This window comes from Tachysurus vachellii, chromosome 11 (assembly GCF_030014155.1).
Source record: "Tachysurus vachellii isolate PV-2020 chromosome 11, HZAU_Pvac_v1, whole genome shotgun sequence".
Lineage (NCBI taxonomy): Eukaryota > Metazoa > Chordata > Actinopteri > Siluriformes > Bagridae > Tachysurus > Tachysurus vachellii.
In genome coordinates this window covers 12,662,501-12,684,076 of record NC_083470.1, presented here as the reverse complement: position 1 = coordinate 12,684,076, position 21,576 = coordinate 12,662,501, and the positions used below count along the sequence as shown (strand labels likewise).

The 21,576-nt window shown below is 38.6% G+C and overlaps 1 protein-coding gene across 2 annotated transcripts in view; it reads right to left on the bottom strand.

Moving 5' to 3' along the window:
- dock8 (dedicator of cytokinesis 8) overlaps nucleotides 1-21,576 on the bottom strand; it is a 56,227-nt gene that overhangs the window by 30,914 nt on the left and 3,737 nt on the right. Inside the window, exons 2-10 of one of the 2 annotated variants that reach the window (XM_060882157.1) lie at nucleotides 12,879-12,993; nucleotides 7,459-7,634; nucleotides 5,036-5,107; nucleotides 4,773-4,881; nucleotides 3,543-3,758; nucleotides 2,894-2,979; nucleotides 2,479-2,545; nucleotides 334-483; nucleotides 7-81 (exon numbers count right to left, since the gene is read on the bottom strand). In XM_060882157.1, coding sequence (XP_060738140.1) covers nucleotides 7-81; nucleotides 334-483; nucleotides 2,479-2,545; nucleotides 2,894-2,979; nucleotides 3,543-3,758; nucleotides 4,773-4,881; nucleotides 5,036-5,107; nucleotides 7,459-7,634; nucleotides 12,879-12,993 — 1,066 coding nt within the window. Of the gene's footprint in view, nucleotides 1-6; nucleotides 82-333; nucleotides 484-2,478; nucleotides 2,546-2,893; nucleotides 2,980-3,542; nucleotides 3,759-4,772; nucleotides 4,882-5,035; nucleotides 5,108-7,458; nucleotides 7,635-10,568; nucleotides 10,700-12,878; nucleotides 12,994-21,576 lie in introns of those variants that run through there. The other variant, XM_060882158.1, reaches the window with a different exon arrangement.

Here is a 21,576-nt window from a genome sequence, read left to right as displayed (position 1 = left end):
CGTCACCTTAGCATTATCACTCATCCCTATGTAAGGTTCTGCACAGTCTCCAATCTCACCCTGCTGCAGAACTTTTTCCAGCTGAGAGAGAGAGAGAGAGAGAGAGAGAGAGAGAGAGAGAGAGAGAGAGAGAGAGAGAGAGAGAAATCTTCGTTAATAAACATTTTCCTAAATCATTATCATTATACCCATACAGCTTTAATATTCATGATCAGAGTCTCTGTGTAGAAATAAACAACAACAAAACAAAAAAAAAAAAGAAAAAAAAAAACAAAAAAAAAAAAACACACCACCATTTGGAGATGTGGGTGAGTGGAGATGCAGCTGCATTACCTTAATGACTAGGTAGATGTCTGGAGAAGGGTAGGAGATGGAGAAAATGGCAGCCCTTGCCAATGTGGAGGTGTCAGTATGAGGGATGTGGGGTCGCAGAAAGCCTTTCATTTGATCCGTGTTTAGATCAAAGTGGAAGTTCTCTGAAATCTAACAGTATGATCACATTAACCATTAATCTCCTCTACAAAATAATCCACAGATTTTTACAATGCAAGAAAACACTGCCTAAAGATACACAAGATTACTTCATGTTAAAACTAGAATAAATATCCCGGTTAATTGCACATTTCTGAATTATTGAAGACACTATCTGGTGTCATCCAGATGAGGATGGGTTCCCTGTTGAGTCTGGTTCCTCTAAAGGTTCCTTCCTCATATCATCTCAGGGAGTGTTTCCTTGCTACAGTCATTTCTAGCTTGCCCATTAATAATAGGTTTATAAATCTATTAATAAAAAAAAAAAACATCCTAAATTGTAATATTTTTCCATAAAGCTGCTTTATGAAAATGTCCACTGTTAAAAGAACTATACAAATGAATCTCTGGGGATCAAATACAAAAAGTCAATAGAGTAAATGATAACACATTATTAGAAGTCATTTTGTGAGGGTCATGGTTTAGTGGCTGAAATTGCGTCAACATTTCCATGAAAACGTGCTTATGTTTGTTTTGTTTTTTATGCTCTAGTTATGTCTTTGGCCAGTCTTGTCATTGCTTTGTCTCCTGATTATGCTGACCTGTTCTGATTGGTTTGTATATTTACACTCGGTTGTGTCAAAATCGCCAAATAAAAGTCCAAACTCAGTTTCCCAAGTTCCGATTTCTATCTTTAATCATTCTTCCTGGTTTTAACCTTAGTTTCTATTCCTTGATTCTGTTGTAAGGATTACCCCTAACAATTTCTGTTTGTCTCATGCATTTTAAACTCTAAATAAACTTTAACTCAAACAACTAAATGAAATGCCCCTAATGTTCATATTGAAGAACCTTTCTACACACTCAGCGCTGCCTGATTCGATAGTATACAGCTGCGGATGAGTAATGACTCATAATGGCTCTATCCGGTGTCACCAAGAAGAGGATAGGGTCCTTTTGAGTCTGGTTCCTCTCAAGGTTTCTTCCTCATGTCATCTCAGAGTTTTTCCTTGCCAAAGTCACCACTGGTTCTAAAGGATCTAAATCCATATCCATATGTGTAATTTTGTAAAGCTGCCTTGTGACAATGTCCATTAAACAAAATGTTATATAAATAATACTGAATTGAACTGACTATCAAATCTGCCAGAGATGCTTCCTGCTATCCCAAAATCTCTCCACCCCGAGCTGTTCTTTCTGTGCAGGATCAAGCATCCAGATACAAAATGTGTAGATGTAGCACTTTTGAAGAACAATTTATGATGTCTCCTGTTAAACTAAGCTTTACACTTGTAAAGGATGATTAAAGCAGTACTTTGTGAAATTTACATTTATATTTCATTTCCAGGATTTTGGCAGATCGACTTATATTTAATCTCATTTTATACAGCTGACGTTAAGGCTCTTGCTCAGGGGCCCAGCAGTGACAGCTTTGTGGACTTGGGATTCAAACTCAAAACCATCCGATCCGTAAAGCAACGCCTAAAGCACTAAGCTACCACATCCCACAAGGCTGAAACTGATATCTAATATGACATCTGCTGCCTATTCATTTTATACAGAAAGAAATGCAGAATGAAATTCCGTGCAGGCTGCTTAAAAAAGAAAGCACACATTGCTCCTGAGTTATTGCAAAAGGCAAAACTGTTCAAACCAAGTGTAATAAAAAACAGGAGTGATATTTTCGATATTTTTCAAATGTGGAGCACACTGGTAGAAATAAACACAGACAGCTATTGTTTGCTTACAATGTGTTCAACAAAAAGATAAAACAAGGCTGTTTAATAGCTAATGCATTCAGATTCTCACCGTTTGCTGCTCTCTCAGTGTGGAAGTTCTTATTAGGTATATGTGTAATAGAGAATAGATGTAATGCGCTCGGCCGTGCGGGGAACGGAGGCAAAGAGTGCTGAGAACATGGAACCCTAATACACAGTCACTATTCTCCAATAGCCTTTAGAAGGAGAAAGACTCGTTCTACACCCATGGAGCTAAGCAAATACTAACCTTCTTCTTTTCTTTCAGGTCATACAGGGCCATGGTGGCAAACATGGGCTCGATCTCAATTTCAAACCTGCGAGAACAAAAGCACAGGCTAATAAATAAATCATGATCCCTCTGAGAGCTGAACAGCCTCATAGCTCAATAATATAATCTCACTAAAACAAGACACTGTGCACTGCAAGCACAGTAACACATGGCTTTGAAAATCTGAAGAGAGTACTGATATCAGCAAAACTGTTTCATTACAGCTGCATCCACCAAACCTGGATGTCAAGCAATAGGTGTGCCAAAGAGGCTTGATCCAAAAAAGCAGTAAAGCCTTTATTTTATGTCCTTTATTTAAGGTTAAAGATCCCGTTATTTAAACCATAATGGTCGAGTACTGGGAAACTCCAACTACAGCAAAGAGAAGGATTACTTGATGGTCTGGCATCGAACAAGGATCCTGAGGCCCATGTGTTCCTTTGGACAGTCAGGAATGGGCCGAATTTCCACTGCATCTTCCTGTAGAGGGATATATAATCAGCTGTTTTAGCATTCAAATACAAATTCTTAAACTTTGGACAGTTTACACTGTTCCCTGCTCCAACCTTATTTCATTAATTTTATGAAATTAATTAGTGACTGTAATCCATTGTGGTGGACCCATCTTAGTTTAGATTATTAGTCTGCTTACTTGAATTGGAAAAAGGTTTAATAAAAATGTCAAAATAAAATCCTAAACAAGACTAAGGTTTAGGGGTTAGAGGTTGGGGTTAGGCTCGAATTAAGCTCAAATCAGTCCTAATATATTGCGTGTATGGTAAATTCAGAAAATAAAAGCAATTCTTTTAACAACTTATATCTGAAATGTTGGCTTAGGTTCATCAACTTTTAAATCTGTGCTGATGGGGTCCATGAAATTTATTTACCCTTAAAATAATACCTAGCTACAAACGGGATGAGAAATTCTGAGTGTGAAAAACATTTGAGATTGTTGCACATCCACCGCATTAATGTCTGTGGTTAAAGCAGGGCAAAACTTTTACTGAGTAATATTGGCTTAAAAAGGCATCCTCCCATCTCACCTCATCAGTAGGTGGATAGAGTGCAAAAAGTTCTGGTTGGCGGTTGTTCTGTCTGGCTTCGAGGTTAAAGCAATCAAGGTCCTCAGAGTTACTGAACTGCAGGAGGGTGCTGAGACGAGGGTCTGGCTGAAGTGCCCGAAGGTCAAAATCCGAGGAGGTGATAGTGCTGCGTGTGCTGTCGTCATCACATGACAATGCCAAAGACGGAGACTTCACCTGAGGATCGAAGAAGCAGCAAAGAAAACCTTACATCATTCATTTTGCAAGATTGTAACCGTAATTCCTATTTTACAGTTTAACAAAATAAAACAAAAATTTGGAGCAGAAAAACAAAAAGGAATCGGCAAATTAACTTCAACACTTTAATTACACATGAATAAACAAATCATAAATTCATCAGCTAGGAAAAGCTCCAGTGTGCTGCCCGGTACCATGCCTTTTTTTCCCCTTGAATGTAAATGGTAACATAATATACTAACCCTTATAATTAATGCATTAATACAGATGAGAAGAAATGAGCAACCACTGTGATTAACCCTGGGTTATCGTCGTTAAGCACAAGGTGCAGGAGAGTCACTATATACTGCCAAATGTATGTGGACAGCTATCCATCATGCCACCATAGGCATGAACACTGAGTTAGTCCTGTCTTTGCTGTTATAACAGCAATCTTCTGGGAAAGCCTTCTACTAAGTTTTGGTAAATGGCTGGGAATTTTTTGCTGGGAAACGTTAAGCACTGGTGTTGGGTGAGGAAGACTGAGATGCAGTCATTGTTAAATTTCAGGTCAGAACCCTGTGCAAGACACTAAAACTCTTCCAATCCATCGTTGGAAAACCATGGGAGCTGGGCTACTGTGCTACTACACCAGACTGTTAAATAACCTTAGAGAGAATCCTGTAAGTCTGACACATGCTTTCAAACAAGCATCTTAGATTTAGCTAATTAACATTTTGGCAAGACAGGGCTAGACCGAGAGGAACTGGCTCAACCTGAATGAACACTCATGCTTCTTTGTAACACTGGCCTCAAATTAAAAGGTGGTACAGAGCCAAAGAGTTGTGGGAAAGTTCCCCGGGTCTGCCTCTCTCTTCCTCCAAATCGGTCTCTCATGACTCTCTCATTCCCTGCTTAAAATGAGAATTCCCTTCAGTCCTTCTTTGGTCTATGAGTATTAAATGCAAAGGTGTGATCATATAAACCAAACAATGCAGAAATCATTGTATTTACCGGTTGCTCCTGTTTTTCTGGTTGCACATCAGACTCGAATGTTTGCTTCAGAAGTTGTTTGTGAAAGCCTGTCCTCTCCGAATACGCACTCCATCCATCCCCTTGGCATCTGTACAAAAGCCACACAGAGTAAATACTATGCCATGTTTTTTTTTCTTTCTTCTCAAACATTGATTGGCTTCATTGCATCATAAGACTTGGGTAACAAGAACATAGCATTTGTACACCAACATAAATGTAATTAAACATCATTTAATTCTCACCTTCTGCTGACCACTAGCCAAGGCTGAGTATAACTTTGCACACAGTCCCTCACATGGGGATCCAGTTCCAACCTGCACACAAATACATCAACTCTTACACGTGTCCCACACATTATTCATGCTCTAGTACAGATTCCTTAAAGATCTGTTCTGATGTTTAGGGCTACAGACACGTATTACAGACAAATGTAAGAATCATAATTCTGAACAACATTTTTTGAGCCACGAATAAATAAAGTCTGTTTTTCCTTTTGTTTGGTTGGAGTCACATTACAATGTCCTACTATAAGAATAATTATCATCCACTGTTAATGTGCAAATACAGAATACATATTACACCTCATGTAAGACACAAATACAATCCAAGTGCAAGTCTGATATAGGAGATTATACTCATTGCATACAGACATGTCACATGATCCAAGCTTACTAGTCTAGAGTTGTGGCTCAATTAAAACACATCACTGGTTTTCTGTGGAGCTGGATCCTTTACCTCTTCTTTTGGCTTTCCCTTGCAAGCTTAACTCTAATAAATATAAAAGACCACATTTTAGCTCATTGGATTTTGCTGTCTGGAAAAAATTTACTGATGTCATACATCAGCAATAGGCCTCCCTCCATCAAAGGCTGGCACTCTTATCAAATAGGTCATTCCTCTGGAACTCCTGACCTGCTTTATTCACTCTATGCCTGGTGATTTCAATCGTAACACATCACCTTGACTGTTTAAACCTCTCTTCCTGTGACATTCTGCGAGTTGGTATGACATTGTGTTCCTAGAGGTGCATAGAGGACTCGGGTATTCTCCCGTCAGTTTCTATTAGTTTCAACTGACTCTATTAGCTTTCTATTCTATTGATCAACTGATTGTTTTGATATGTGATACGGTGCACAGAGCTTGTCAGCTTATCTGTATTTTTGCTTATGTACTCCATTTTGTATGTCTATTACTTTTCTGTAATGTGTTGAAAGCTTGATAAAAAAGTACAAATATTAATAGAATTTTTGGAACACATACTCTAATAAGTATCTGCATTTACACAAGTCTAAACGTCAACTTGTTCACCATCTGGTCTTCACTTTTATTCTGACAGGATTTTTTCTCTCCTGATTGAACTACTGACCCTTACTGCAGGCCTGGGGTCAAATGTCTCAGTTATCAGCTTGCAAACATGAATGTGCATCTGTGCAGACAAGCTCTTGAATAACAAACAGCATCTATACTTGACCAGGCAAAAATCCACCTTCTCAAGCAGCACTACTTAAAGCCACTATGAGAGACGATAGTACAACTTATTGACTGTTGGATTATTTCCTGGTCTGCTGGTATTCATAATAATAACTAGAACATATTCATACAGGCTGCTGAACAAGCTGTCAGAGGCTTGTGTGAAGTGCTTGTAGTCCCTCAGAGAACAGTCTCTCAACAAACACAGGCCTCATACTTCTGGATTTTTCAGTGTATTTTCTGCTTCTCCTCGAGTCAGGCAGAAGCATGAAAGATTAAACAAAATGCCAAATTAATTTATTAATGCTTGACGCTTTAATTATCTCTTAAAATGTCCACTTTTCTTGAGTCAGACTCAGCACGAGGATGTGCTTTTATCCCGTAAGGACCACTAACATGGTGTAACAGCCACAGTGAGTTCATCTTTACTTGACCTAATTACAACAATGCTGTGTAATGACTTAAGTGTTTAATGGTTTAAAAGAAAATAAGACAACAAATATGTTGCTTATAAAACTTAATATTTTATATTTGGGTTTTTATAGTGACTGATGAGGACAGCAAACATGTGCCAATGAGTAGTGACCTTGTGTACTGGATATAATAATTCACAATCTAAGGCGCTAGGGAGCTGTTCGAGACGCACCCTGAAGCTTGCTTTGGTTAACAAACTCTCTCATCAAGTCTGTCTCAGTGTTCACAGCAACAACGTCTGAGCAAATTCAGACTTCAGCTGTTTTAAATTGTTGAGTCCCTCAGCTGTATCCTATACAGTGGCAGGTAACCTACATACTGTACATTAATCCAAAAAAAATGTATTTCTGTAGGATAGAGATGTTGTGCAGGAAGAGGAGGTTAATGTTTTTCAGTATTAACACAACAAAACTGCTAAACATTTGGTGTGTTTCATTCTATGAGTTGCAAATGTGTAACCTAGAGTCTGTAACCTTTGTTTAGAATCCTAAGAATCACCAAGAACCCTAAAGCTGAATCTGAATATGTCGCTTGATGGAAAGGGAAATCTGCTCATTTTTATTACTGAACTACTAAACGAGTGCTTTGTGTTGGGAATAAAAAAAAGAGAAAAGCAGCAAAGTGGCACTATTCATTCAAAAACATTAGCAAACAAAGTCTATTTTCATAGTTATATGAAATGAATTCAACATATATATGAATTCAACATTTAGTAACTTACCCCTCCTCAGGGACAGAGTGGTAGGCAGTTCGACATTCCCTGTCCACTAAATCCACCTCCAAATCATCGTCAGGAAATTCGCCCAGCTCCTGCATGAGCTCGGCATCTCCGCTGCGCAGCTGTGTCATCAGGAATTCCTCCACATCCAGCGGGTCCACTGCTTCATAAGACTGAGGCTGAACAAACACAAACACTGTAAATATGCAGCACAGATCTCAAATATTTAATGTTTTCAGTGTGGAACAGTAATTGCTATTTAACGGTTTGGATTCATAAAGCATAAAATTGCAACTTATGTGAGTTAGCATAAAATTGTTAGCATAACTTATGCATAAAGCATAAAATTGCAACTTATATGAGTTAGGTCATTGTTAAAACTTGATGAAATGCCAACACATTAAACTTATTGCCTATTTCCCACTGTTCATTTCTCAGAGATTTCCTTTTTCCTAAAATTGATATAGACTTTGAGCACAAAGCAGAAGCCACAAAGAACTTGAGCCCAACTTCTCAGAGTTTATTTCCCTTCTCCGGTTCTGCAATCGCTTCTCCAACCACAATCGCTTAACTAAAGGCAAGGTCAGCACTTACAAAATACTGAGCATACAGAAAAACTATCAAGGTCCAGTCTTAGCTTTCAAACAGATGCCGTGCATCGCCAGACCTACAGAAAAACAGATTCATAATCCACAAAGACAGTGTTCACTCCTCAAACAATCATTGCAGCAGGAAATAATAAGCGTATTAAAAAAATATAACATGCAATACTTTAGATAGACAACACATTCAGGGCTTAAACCCTGTTCTCAATTACAGCCATATTTCATTAATGCTTTGATTAGTCAGACTGCATTTCTACTGCAACTCACTGATGAAAAACTAAGGAATCTGAATTCATTTCTGATGCAGAAAAGCAATTAGCTGATTGTTTTTCACTATAGAAATTAAGCGACAGAAGTTCATTGCACTGAAGGGTTTGATATTCAGCCTGTCATGTTGTCCTTGTAGCTCAAATGGAAAGCAATGTTTACTGCATTTCATGTTGTGCCCGATGCGACTGACTTTCTCTCTGGTATGGAATCTTTTTCCAGACAATAATGTTACCTATTAGCTGTAATAGAGAATGGAGATGGCGCAGTGCTGACACAGAGGGACAGCGGCAGCAGCAGCCACAGCCTGAAGCCAGAGTCGGTGTCATTGCCTCTTTAGGAAGGACACTGGTGTTTAAATGATAATCCATGTCAACAAGCTGTAACCTGTTCTCTAATATTTTCTGTCCATCCCAAAGCAAAACTTTATAATCTTATTTAATAATACAAAGAATTACAATAAGCATAGTAAACAAACTGCTGACCAGAAACCTAATAACCTTGCTAAAAAAAAGGGCCGGAAGGATGAAGCACAATGAATCATTTTTCAATGCCACACAGCTGAAACTATGCACCGCTTTCAGTAATATCCAACTATTACACAGAACAATAACAGCTGGACATGTTCTGTCACGACTGTGCTCAGACATGTTAGCAGTGTGTCAGCGCCTCGAGCACTAATTTATCCATGCAGCAACCCATAGTGAGTTACAAAAAAGATTTAGAGACCGTTGTTGTTCCCAAAGCTAAGTATCTAAGTCATTAGTTTTCTAATTTGCTCATTATTTTTAGATAACGTATCTAAACAACAGGATATGAAAGCGTAACCTATTCAGAAGCATGATCTGAGAAGTTGGAATGGTACATTCCATATGGAATTAACGTCAAATATTAAACTAGCGAATGTGACGCTGGTCATGCCTGAGGCCATTAAAAAAAAAAAAAAACCCTCATGCCCACAGTTCCAGACAGCTTTGCAATGCCATGCTAACATTTTGCTGCCACGTTTATGCACTTAAAAGGAAGTGCTGCTAATTAATACAAAGTTAATCTGACTGATCAGTTTAAACCATAATAAAACGTTTCTATCCTAAAGGGTGTGCTCTCTTCCAGCAGGACACCGTGCACAAGCGATCGCTGAATCGTTTCATGACTATGGAAATTATGTAAATCTTATGCTGTGGCCTTCTCAGTTTCAGCAATCGAGCAGCAGTGAGAGAGAGAGAGAGAGCTGTCTAACAACACAGCCAACTGAAGGAAAAATGATGTTCATCTCTCCAGTACAGTTCCAGAGATGTGCAGAGACTATACAAAGTTGCACTGAAGCTTTCAGAGGCACAAACAGCTTTACTAAGACATTTTATTCTGGCTTGTGCTTTAATCTATCGTCCATTTTCTAGTCCATTTTGTAAAAAGTATAAAATCTATTAATATACTCTTTTCTGAAAACGTACTGTAAATATTAAATTATTAAGTCAGTCTTTCTCCTTCTCTTACATGCTCTCAAATAGATTGGATTAAATTACAATACACCTTTCTAGGAAACACATAATTATATAATATATAAATATTTTACACGTTTTATAATGTTATACTCAATCTACAAAAGTGTAATATTAAAACATTAGACACCTGTAACAGTTCTTCCTTCACGGTGGATACTTCTCATCTTAACTTCTTAACTTTTCTTCCTTCAAAAAAATACTATTAAATATTCATAATATTTTTGTATCATCTAGCTATTTTTATTCACCTATTTTTTAGTTTTCACCTTTTTTTGAAATATTATATTACTGACAGTTTGAGCAAACCTATATGGTGCTGGACATCATGTATCGAAAGAAACGCCTTTGAGAATCATGATAGTCACATCACCCAGCCCTAATTCTGCCTTCCTTTGGTTACTGTGCATTAGCAGTCTTTAGGATAACAATAAAACATAAACTAATTTATATAAGCAAGACTGGACAACCTGTGTACTTCTGCCTAAGCAAAAAGCCCTTTAATTCATGTTATTAAACTCAGCATCGACATGCAGCAATGGGCCCGAACTCCTCAAAGCCAGCAGACACAACAAACCTGTCAGCACAACTTCCTGTTCTTAAACCATTTACATTGATGTGTTCCCAAACCCCGAATGACTGATTTGAGAGAGTTTAGTTTCTACCCATGCTAAGTCACAACACTTTACTGCTGACAGAACTGGTGCACCTCTTGTAACTTAAAAACAGAAAGTCTCACCCGGCGTCTTCACAGCCAGCAACAGGGCAAGCAACAAAATGGCGATGCCGGAAATAAAAACCTGGGTGCTTTTTTCTGCACAACTCTTCCTCTATAAGCTGCTAAGTGACACCATTCTGTTAGACGTCTGATAAGAGGATGTTATGTCATCACCACTTCCTTTACCAGTTCTGCTGAAAATGCAGAAGCACATAAAACAGAGACAGAGGTCTCCAGTAGGTGTCATTAGGATTGTGACAACTGGCTAACAATTTATAACCATACACACATTTATGATAATTGTCTTTTCCGTTGACTTCATTAATTATCGCATTAATAATGTTAGCATAAGAGTTGTGCATGTGTTTGAACGAGAGCGAGGGAAGTAGGACAGGGAGGTTACAGGGGGCTGAGGTCAAGAAGATGCAGGAGTTGGGGTCATTTGGGGTCAACCATCCAGCATGATGTGGAGTGTGGGAAAGAGGTGAAGAGGCGAGTTTCAGGTGGGTTGTTGTCTGTGGAGAAAAGTGTCAGGAGTGTTGTGTGGAAAGGTGTACAAGACAGTAGTGAGAGCATCTCTGCTGTATGGGTTAGAGACTGTAGCAGTAAGGAAAAGGACATGAGGCAGAGATGGAGGTAGCAGAGATGAGGATGTTGAGGTTCTCTTTAGGAGTGATGAGGACGGACAGGATTAGGAACGAGCACATCAGAGGGACAGCTCAGGTTGGCTGTTTCGGGGACAAGGACAGAGAGGCAAGATTGAGATGGTTGGACATGTACAGAGGAAAGAGATTGTTTATATAGATTATATTATATAGATTATGTATATAAAGAGATTGTTTATATAGATTGGTTATATTGGTAGCTGGAGATGGAGCTGCCAGGTAAGAGGTCAAGAGGAAGAACAAGAAAATTACCAAATACTAAATGAGGAATACCACAATAATTTCACAAATGAATCAGCTAATTAATGTAATAATGTAAAAAAGTGAAGTGAAAGTGACGTGACATATGGCTAAGTATGGTGACCCATACTCATAATTCGTTCTCTGCATTTAACCCATCCAAAGTGCACACACACAGCAGTGAACACACACACCGTGAACACACACCCGGAGCAGAGGGCAGCCATTTTATGCTGCGGCGCCCGGGGAGCAGTTGGGGGGATTCGGTGCCTTGCTCAAGGGCACCTCAGTCGTAGCCGGCCCGAGACTCAAACCCACAACCTTCAGGTTACGAGTCAGACTCTCTAACCATTAGGCCACGACTGCCTAATGGTTAGAGAGTCTAGGCACGACTGCCCTAGTAATAGTAATAGTAATAGTAATGCAATCAATACTGTGTACTGATTTTTGAGAACAGATGCTGCGTTTACTGACTACATCCGTTTATATGAAAATAGGTCATTGTGCAACATAATTCATCCCAATTCGCTCAAATAATTGCACTGAGCAGCTGAGGGAAGTCTAATACTGTTAATCTACAAAAATCATACAAATATAAACCTAGCCTACAAAACCTAAGCACTACTATCATTCACAAAAAAAAAACATCTGCCAAAATTGTAGACAATGACTAGTAGCATTCACATGGACTTATTATACAGGTGTAATAATTATAAGTGGAGCAGAGCTGGCCTTGTTAATTATTAATAACACTATATTTTCGTCATTACGCCACTGTTATAGGACCTTCAGTGACGCTTCCTGCATGCCTGGGTGATGGACTGGGATCAAGTTATTAAAACGCTTCCAGCATCGTAAAACCAATGAATCATATGAATGATTTATTTATTTGTGAGTGTGCGTGTGTGTGTGTGTGTGTCTTTAAGCCGCACTGTAATTGGAGGATAGAACAATCTGGTAGACCTGACCCATTTTCAGCAAAGAAGGATCAGAAGCAGGTTAGAGATTAACTACACACGCACAAGCATTTGCACACATACACACACACACACACACACACAAACATGCAAACACACAAACACGCACACGTTTTTATCCACTTCTACCTCTTGCCTTCCACACGCACACAGACATACTCCCATTCACACATGTTTATTCACATCGGTCCCCCTTCCTTACACAGACACACACACACTCTTACACTGGCATTCACCCATACAGGCTTTTATCTGTTTTATCCATTTGTCCTCCTTCCATCCTAACACGAGGACATGCACACACCCAAAATGTATAATTATATACAGTACAGAGTCTCATGTTCTAGTTACATATTCTTCAGAGACACACACGCAGTAACTTTGTACCATAAATCCAAACACACAACATGCACAATGATGGAAACATATAAAAGAAGAAAATCACTCACAACGTTGAAACAGACAGATCCAGAGACGTTAGAGCTGTGGCGCTGGTGCTGGCCGCTCTGAGCAGTGCCATAGCTGAGCCCACTGAAGTGCCTGCGGATCTCAGCAGACGAGTGCCTGGGACATGCAGCACAGAGGGAAAAAGGCAGAAGAAAGAGAGATGCAGAGAAGAAAGAGGCGACACAGTTTTGTTAAGATATTCAGGGACACTGTATATACTGAGTGATTTAAGTTGCTATTTCATGGTAATCATCTAACGGTTAACTTCTGCTGTAATCATAAAGACCACTCTGTATTTATCCCAGGTGATCCATTCATAATACGCTGTAAATGTGCGTAATCCCACCATCGGGTGGCACCCTAAAGAGAACAGGTTCCCTTTTTAGAACAGCTCCTGTAAAGGTTTCTTCCTCATGTTGGCTCTTGGAGTTTTTCCATGCTACTGTTGACTCATTACAGATAAAAATTTACATTCAAACATTTATGATGTTAGAAGTACTAAACAAACAAAACTGAATCCAGAATAAAGCTGGACTCCATAAAGCTGTGGTTCCATAATAGTCAAGTCAAGTCTAGTAAAGTAGCTTTATTGTCATTTCAACCGTATATAGCTAACTCAGTACACAGTGAAATGAAACAACGTTCCTCCAGGATCATGGTGCTACATAAAACAACACAGAGAAACATAGAACAACACAGAGCTAAGGACTGAAATTAAGTTGTCCTAGCCACATAAAGTGCAACATTTGCAACCTAGAGCTAACAGTGCAAGACAGTGGACACAGACAATACAAAACACTACAAGACAAAAAACAACATAGCATCGACCGGTGTGTGATCTGAACAATAATAGCGGCTTAAACTGTGGGATTTATGATCTGGATGCTCGCACAACCTTCAAGAAACAACTAAAGATGCAAAGATTCGAAGTGAACACTGATGTAGAATCAGCTGTCTCCTTCTACATGTCTGTGTATATGTCTAGTTAGATAAACTATTTTTGCCATGCTACTTTGATTTGAAGTGAATGAAGAATTGGCTAAAGTAGTAGCAGCAGCTGTGCTGTCATAATAATAATAATAATAATAATAATAATAATAATAATAATAATAATAATAATAATAATAATACTATTATTATTATTATTATTATTATTATTATTAATTAATATTATTATTAATTATTAATATTATTATTATTATTATTATTATTATTATTAATAATAATAATAATAATAATATTATTATTATTAATAATAAGTAGGGCAGTAGGGTGGCACTGCAGTATTGCTGCCTCATAGCTCCATGGTCTCTGGTTTGATCCTGAGTTTTGTGTGCATCTTCTCGCTATGACTGCTTGGGTTTCCTCCAAGTGTCCTGGCTTCCTCTGACCTCCCACAAACATGGCTGAAGATGGATTTTCTATTCCAGATTGCCACGAAGTATGAATGTGTGTGCACATGGTGTGATGCCATGTTAAGGCCGTATCTAAAGTTTATTACTGCCTCTGGTTCTCAGGATTCACTCAGGTCCAGATCCACTGCAACCCTCAGTGAGAAAAAGCAGTTATGGAGGATGAATGAATGAAAGACTGAATTACTATAGAACTTCTGTAACTTTTCTGGAAAATTGCAGAGTTTGTAGATTTTGTGTAATGTTACGTCACTTTCAGCACAACAAAACTCAATCTTGCAGCATTAGGGCTGTGTCCCTGAATTGTATTTTGTATTCTAAACGCAAATTTGGAAACATTGCTCTACAGAAACAATTGAATTCACTGCATGTCATCGGTGGCATCAACAATCATTTGATAAGGTCATGCAAAAAATTGTTGGGTAGTGTGTGAAAAAAGGTCCAGGACATTTGGTAAGGTCAAATGAGCAGGGCTTTAAGAGTGTGTGTGTGTGTGCACTTTGCAATCACATACCAGACAGATTATGACCCACATTCTAATAATCTGATTATAAACCGTGTCCGATTCAATAAAAGAATTAAACAACCATAAAACTAGCACAAGCCACACAGGACAATGTTGTCAGTGACATACAATAAAATGTAAATGAGATCTAAATTCATCACCAGTACAGCAGACTAAAATGGGTCTTTCCCCACACCTAATCCTAATTCATATTCCCAAAGCATCTGTGCAAATGTGCTTAACAATGCTGCCTGTTTTGCTCTTGGCTTTCCCACAGAGAGTAGCACTGTGTACACTGAGCAGGCAAAATGGCTCACTCCGATAAAGGGTTCCCCATTTCCATAAATCACAGCCACGTCGTGTTGGGGTGAGAATTGAGGAGCCTCTAATCACATTCTGCACAATGCTCTTGCTGTTCTCTTTAGCATGCTGTGTGAAATGCTCAAGCACATCGGACTCTAAACACTCCACCATTCTGCCCCATCGTGGCAGCTTGCTTTATGCAACCAGAAAAAATGACTACACGTCTATAAAGTGTTAGGACATTTCTTTGGGAGTTTCAACGGCATCAATATAGATCTTACATATTGTGGTGAATTCGCACCAGCATGTAAGCTATGTTATGTTTGACGATTCAACACCATTCAACCCGTTTATGATTACTCATACATTCCTGAAAAGCCATCTAAATTTAACAGAGGGCAAAGTCTTACAAGATGAAACCAATGCAAACACCGATTGTTGTGTTTCTCTCCTGGCTGGCTGACAGCCTACAGTGAACATTTCGCTTCAGTCATCACCAGTAGCCAGTGCAGTGTAAAGGTCAGTGTATGTGAAGGATTATTCGTACACACATCACACACCCTGTAATCACACACACGTCACACTGTTACATAAAACATTACATAGTATATAAAGAACAAAACAATAAGGAAATCTAACCTTGTAAATGTAAAATATGCGTTCAAACTTAATGTATATCCCGTTATTTAAGGAATCCCTTGCCAAACTATAGTGCTGAATGAAAAACGTGTACCGCTAAATCGATCCAGTCATTCAAAAGAAAATGTTTTAAAGAAGTAATAAACACAAGCAACTGAGTGCAACTTCCTCTAACAGGATTGCAGAACTAATCCTCTTCCTAGGACTAATCCTTCTCTTCCTAATTCACAGTTAGGTCCCAAATACAGATTCTAGTTAAAGCCAGTCAGGTTGTTAGTCTGAATATTTATATAAACTAGTGGTTGTGGAAACATAAGGATAATGGATAACTAATAGATGATTATGAAAAGATAGCAGTCAAACAAACGGAAAAGACTAACAATGCACAATCATGTTTTAATTTCTAACATAAATGCCTTTCTATTCTGAAGCCAAATTAAGCCATCAGCAAGTAACCAACGTTCATCTGATTAAAACATCTAACAGTCAGCCATGTGGAACATGTCTAGCCAGCATGGCTTGTTTGTATCAGTAATCCTGAGGTAGTCAGGAGGGGTTAAAGTAGCTAAGTGGTTAGCACATTTGCCTTGAACCTCTGGGGTTAAAAGCTCAATTCTCTCTGCGTGTGGTTTGCAGGTTCTCCCCATGCTTCAGCAAGTTTCCTCAGAGTACTCCGTTTTCCACCCCAAGCCTAAAACCTCACGCTGTAGTGTATCCCTGTGTGTTGATTAAGTGTGTGAGAATGGGTTGTGTGTGAGAGTGCACGGACTCCATGTCCAGCATATCCACTGCCTCATGTCTCATGTCCCCTGAGCTTCACCCAACCCTGTGAAGGAAATGTGGTGCAAGCGCACTTGTACTTTAAATTGTTTTGAGGCAAATATTGATAAAAAAAAAAAAAAAAAAAAGCTGAATTAAATGTTACACAGCCAACGCATACATAACAAATCAAATCAGAAATTAACATGAAGTGACTAGGAACTGAAACAATAACTGACCACTGAACGCTTATAGTACTTAATGAGCAAACACCGAGGCTTATTTCTCCCTGCGTGAAAATAAAATACATTTTATATGTACTTTGATGTAAAGGTGTGATTTCATTTATTGGAGTGCCTACAATGGTAGACACTTTTTATAATGTGTCTTGCTAACCGACTAGAACTTCACAGAAAGTATGCCTGCATTATATAATTATGATTCAAATATAAAGTTAAAAGAACTAAAGCAAGACTTCCTCTTTTGTGCTACAGCCATACTCATATGATCATGTCGTACTCCCTAAATAATGACAAGTTCCTCATCTGTAGGTTTTGAAAGTCACATCTGTACAACTTGACGTCCGAGTCATTTTTCACAGATTGTTCTGAAACCACTGAGCCTGTGCTAAGCTACTCAAGTTCTTTTGCTGCTGTTATGTACGGTAATGTTCAATATACAGTTATTAAACGTAGCTCATTCTTAATATGATCTGTACTTGAGTTTCACCTACGTTTTACATTCTTTACCTCTGCAGGTATGAACATATTGATGTACTTACACTATACTTACTTATGCACTTCTTTATTTTTGGACTTACTATTTACATACATAACTTATTCTCTATAATAATGTTGTTGTTGGTGGTGGTCTTTCAGCTGCTCCCTGTTTGGGGTTGCCACAACGGATCACATGGTCACATATTAGATTTTGGTGCCGTTTTACTCCAGATGCCCTTCCGGACGTAACCCGCCCATTTTGTCTGGGCATGGGACGGGCACTGAGAGTTAACTCTTCAGTGTCTGGGTTATCTCCCTGCTTGGGAATCGAACCCAGGCCTCAGCAATAAGAGTGTAGGATCCTGCTGCATGACCACCAGGAGACTATAACATGCTATAATAATATACTCTAAAATCCTACATGTGGATAATTACTTTTATATTATCATATAAAACCATTATGTTTCTTAAGTTCTTTACTCAAGTAAAAGTGCAATCAACCATCTTAATAAATTCTGTAAAAACTACACCTTTAAATACTTAATTCAAAAAGATTACAGAAACATAAAAAAAATAAAATAAAATGAAATAAAAATGTATAAGCAAAATTCTACAAAAAAGATGCTCAGCTTAAATCAGACAATTCGTTATCAAGTTACGGATGGAAACGTGCGTTTCACTCCTCAGACATCAGTCCATCAGATCTCATTCTTGCAGTTATCTCTGTTAAGGTTCAAAATTGTTAGGAACTCTTACTAAAATTCCTTGAATGTATACGACGATAAAAAATCCATATATTAAAACTACAGTATAGAGAATTTTGAAAGTGTTTATAGAAAATAAACATTATTGTATTGAAACGTAGTAAGTATTAGGTGTAAGAAAATGACTGTACAAAAATATTCAAATAGTCAAACAGATAAAAGATTGCGGTGTTATTTTTAGATATTGTTTTTAAACATGCTTTCTGCTTCCCTCTAAGACTCTGCCATTGTATCTTCTTACAACGATGGCACTCGAACCCTCTTCATTTTTGTGTGCTGCCTCAAGCACCCTGTTGATTAGACAGTGATTACAGAGCAGCACACTGACTCCCAAACATGACGTATATGTAACGTCTCTCAGCACAACGCTTCTAATATTTTTTCTTGCAGCGGTAAACCCACACGCACCTACAGGAAGGGTAAATGTCTGCTATGGGTGCATTAAGTGTAGACAGGAAAGTGGTCGTTTCTCCTGTCAGTGGGCTACAGGGGGAGAGAAGCAGCAATACTACATTACGCATCACTGCCTTCGGCTTTCTTTTGGGAGTGTTTCACTTTTCTGTGTACACTTCATCATTCAGCAGAAACTTTTGTTTCATACAGTCCAGAGATTCCAACTTTCCGGTCAATACCCTTGCATAAAAAGCAAGATATACAACATAATGTCAAATCTCAAATATAAGCTGCATCCCAAATTGCAAATGTGTTCACTAATCTACTGCAGTTTGTAGTAGAAATAGTGTCAATAGTGTGTTCAAGCTGAAAATTCACACAACATGTACCTAGATGATGTGATTATTCAACTGAAAAATTATCAGTAAAAGTGTGGAATGTTGGACACGTCCTGCTTGCAACGGTCTGCTCTGCTTTGCTTACGCAGAGGGGTGGGGTTACCAGGTGCTGACGCTAGATGAGGAAAGGTTTGAAGATAACAGACAACAATCTGGTGGACAAGAATCTTACAAATGTCAATTTTTTTTTTTTAAATTTTAAAACTCACCACATTCTAATAAAGCTAGTAGGATCCTGGTGCCTGCGTTTGACTGCAGTTGCCTTCGACGGGGAAACGACTTATTTTTCCGGATTGCAAATAAAAATTGAGATGACACTACCGTTCTAAAATGAATACACTAGACGTTAGTTGATGTTAGTGCATAGTCTAAGAGCCTAGTGTGCAGTATGAGTTAAAGGTTAATTTTTTTCTTGATTACATGGATTTTTTTTTTAATATTTATCCTTTTTTTTTTTTACATTTTATTCTGTGAATTGGTAATGCTGGTGGAAAATGGTGCTCTATTTAGCTCGGTTGAAGTACTGGCAGTGTATAATTTCAATTTTGCTCTATGTAAGATAAAGTATTTTTGGATAAGGATTCTTCTGCTTTCTAAATGACGTCTACTTGGAACTGTGCACTGTAATAAATATCTTAGAAAATGTTTATTTCTTAACTAGATAAATTTGTTGCACATATTACCCCGTTGTGTTTCTTTCAAAGAAAAAAAAAAGTCATGCTTGGAATTTGCTAAATAATCTGCCAACAGAACATCACCAGACCATCTGAAATGAATGGAGAGAGATAGAGCATGTGTCGATCAGCTCCGTAGCTTGGACATTTTAAGGGCTGTCTTTATCGCAAAAAACTGCCTGTGCGCTGCTATATTTGATCCTTCAATAATTCCGCAATGCACCGCAAAAACCAGGAAGCATCGATGTTCACCATGTTCCCTTCATGGAAATGATGTCATATTCTTTGCAGCATCTCAGGTTAAAAGAAAAACAATGGTGGCCAAACTCTCGGCCAACTATGTACAAATATAAGCAGCCTGTTATTGGTGTTGTAACTCTCAAATACTGACCCAGATTAGTGACTTAACGTTAATGATTTATAATATCAACTAGCTACAAATGTTGCAAGGATATGTAACAGAACAAACAAAGTATTATTCATAACGTAATATATTAAAGCACATAAAAAGTCATGTCAGAAAGATATCGGTCATTCCTGGTGTTGGTAAGTGCCACAACATGAGTACGTAATGTGTAGCGTGTCAGTGCCCCAACTCGTGTACATGATATACTCATTCACCACCTAGTGAGCTGACTGAGATGCATCCATAGCTTTAATCATCTCCTGTTTGTTTTACAACAATTGCTAAGTAATCCTGCAGGAGGCCAAGAATAGTTCCCTTACCACAGCTTCAAGATGGAATGCATTTCTATACTTTAACGCAATTAGTACATTTCTATAATCTAACAAGTTTAGAGTGGATAATAGAAAATGCTCCACATGATTGTTAAACCATATGATAGAGCAGAGTACAGTAGAGTAGAGTATAGCAGAGCAGAGTAGAGTATAGCAGAGCAGAGTAGACTATAGCAGAGCAGAGTAGACTATAGCAGAGCAGAGTAGACTATAGCAGAGCAGAGTAGACTATAGCAGAGTAGTGTAGACTATAGCAGAGTAGTGTAGACTATAGCAGAGTAGTGTAGACTATAGCAGAGTAGTGTAGACTATAGCAGAGTAGTGTAGACTATAGCAGAGCAGTGTAGACTATAGCAGAGCAGTGTAGACTATAGCAGAGCAGTGTAGACTATAGCAGAGCAGTGTAGACTATAGCAGAGTAGTGTAGACTATAGCAGAGTAGTGTAGACTATAGCAGAGCAGTGTAGACTATAGCAGAGCAGTGTAGACTATAGCAGAGTAGTGTAGACTATAGCAGAGTAGTGTAGACTATAGCAGAGTAGTGTAGACTATAGCAGAGCAGTGTAGACTATAGCAGAGCAGTGTAGACTATAGCAGAGTAGTGTAGACTATAGCAGAGTAGTGTAGACTATAGCAGAGCAGTGTAGACTATAGCAGAGCAGTGTAGACTATAGCAGAGTAGTGTAGACTATAGCAGAGTAGTGTAGACTATAGCAGAGCAGTGTAGAATATAGCAGAGCAGTGTAGACTATAGCAGAGCAGAGTAGACTATAGCAGAGCAGTGCAGACTATAGCAGAGTAGTGTAGACTATAGCAGAGTAGTGTAGACTATAGCAGAGTAGTGTAGACTATAGCAGAGCAGTGTAGACTATAGCAGAGTAGAGTATAGCAGAGTAATGTAGAATATAGCAGAGCAGCGTAGACTATAGCAGAGTAGAGCAGACTATAGCAGAGCAGTGTAGACTATAGCAGAGTAGAGCAGACTATAGCAGAGCAGTGTAGACTATAGCAGAGCAGTGTAGACTATAGCAGAGCAGTGTGGACTATAGCAGAGCAGTGTAGACTATAGCAGAGTAGTGTAGACTATAGCAGAGCAGTGTAGACTATAGCAGAGTAGAATATAGCAGAGCAGCGTAGACTATAGCAGAGTAGAGCAGACTATAGCAGAGCAGTGTAGACTATAGCAGAGCAGTGTAGACTATAGCAGAGTAGAGCAGACTATAGCAGAGCAGTGTAGACTATAGCAGAGCAGTGTAGACTATAGCAGAGCAGTGTAGACTATAGCAGAGCAGTGTAGACTATAGCAGAGCAGTGTAGACTATAGCAGAGTAGTGTAGACTATAGCAGAGCAGTGTAGACTATAGCAGAGCAGTGTAGACTATAGCAGAGCAGTGTA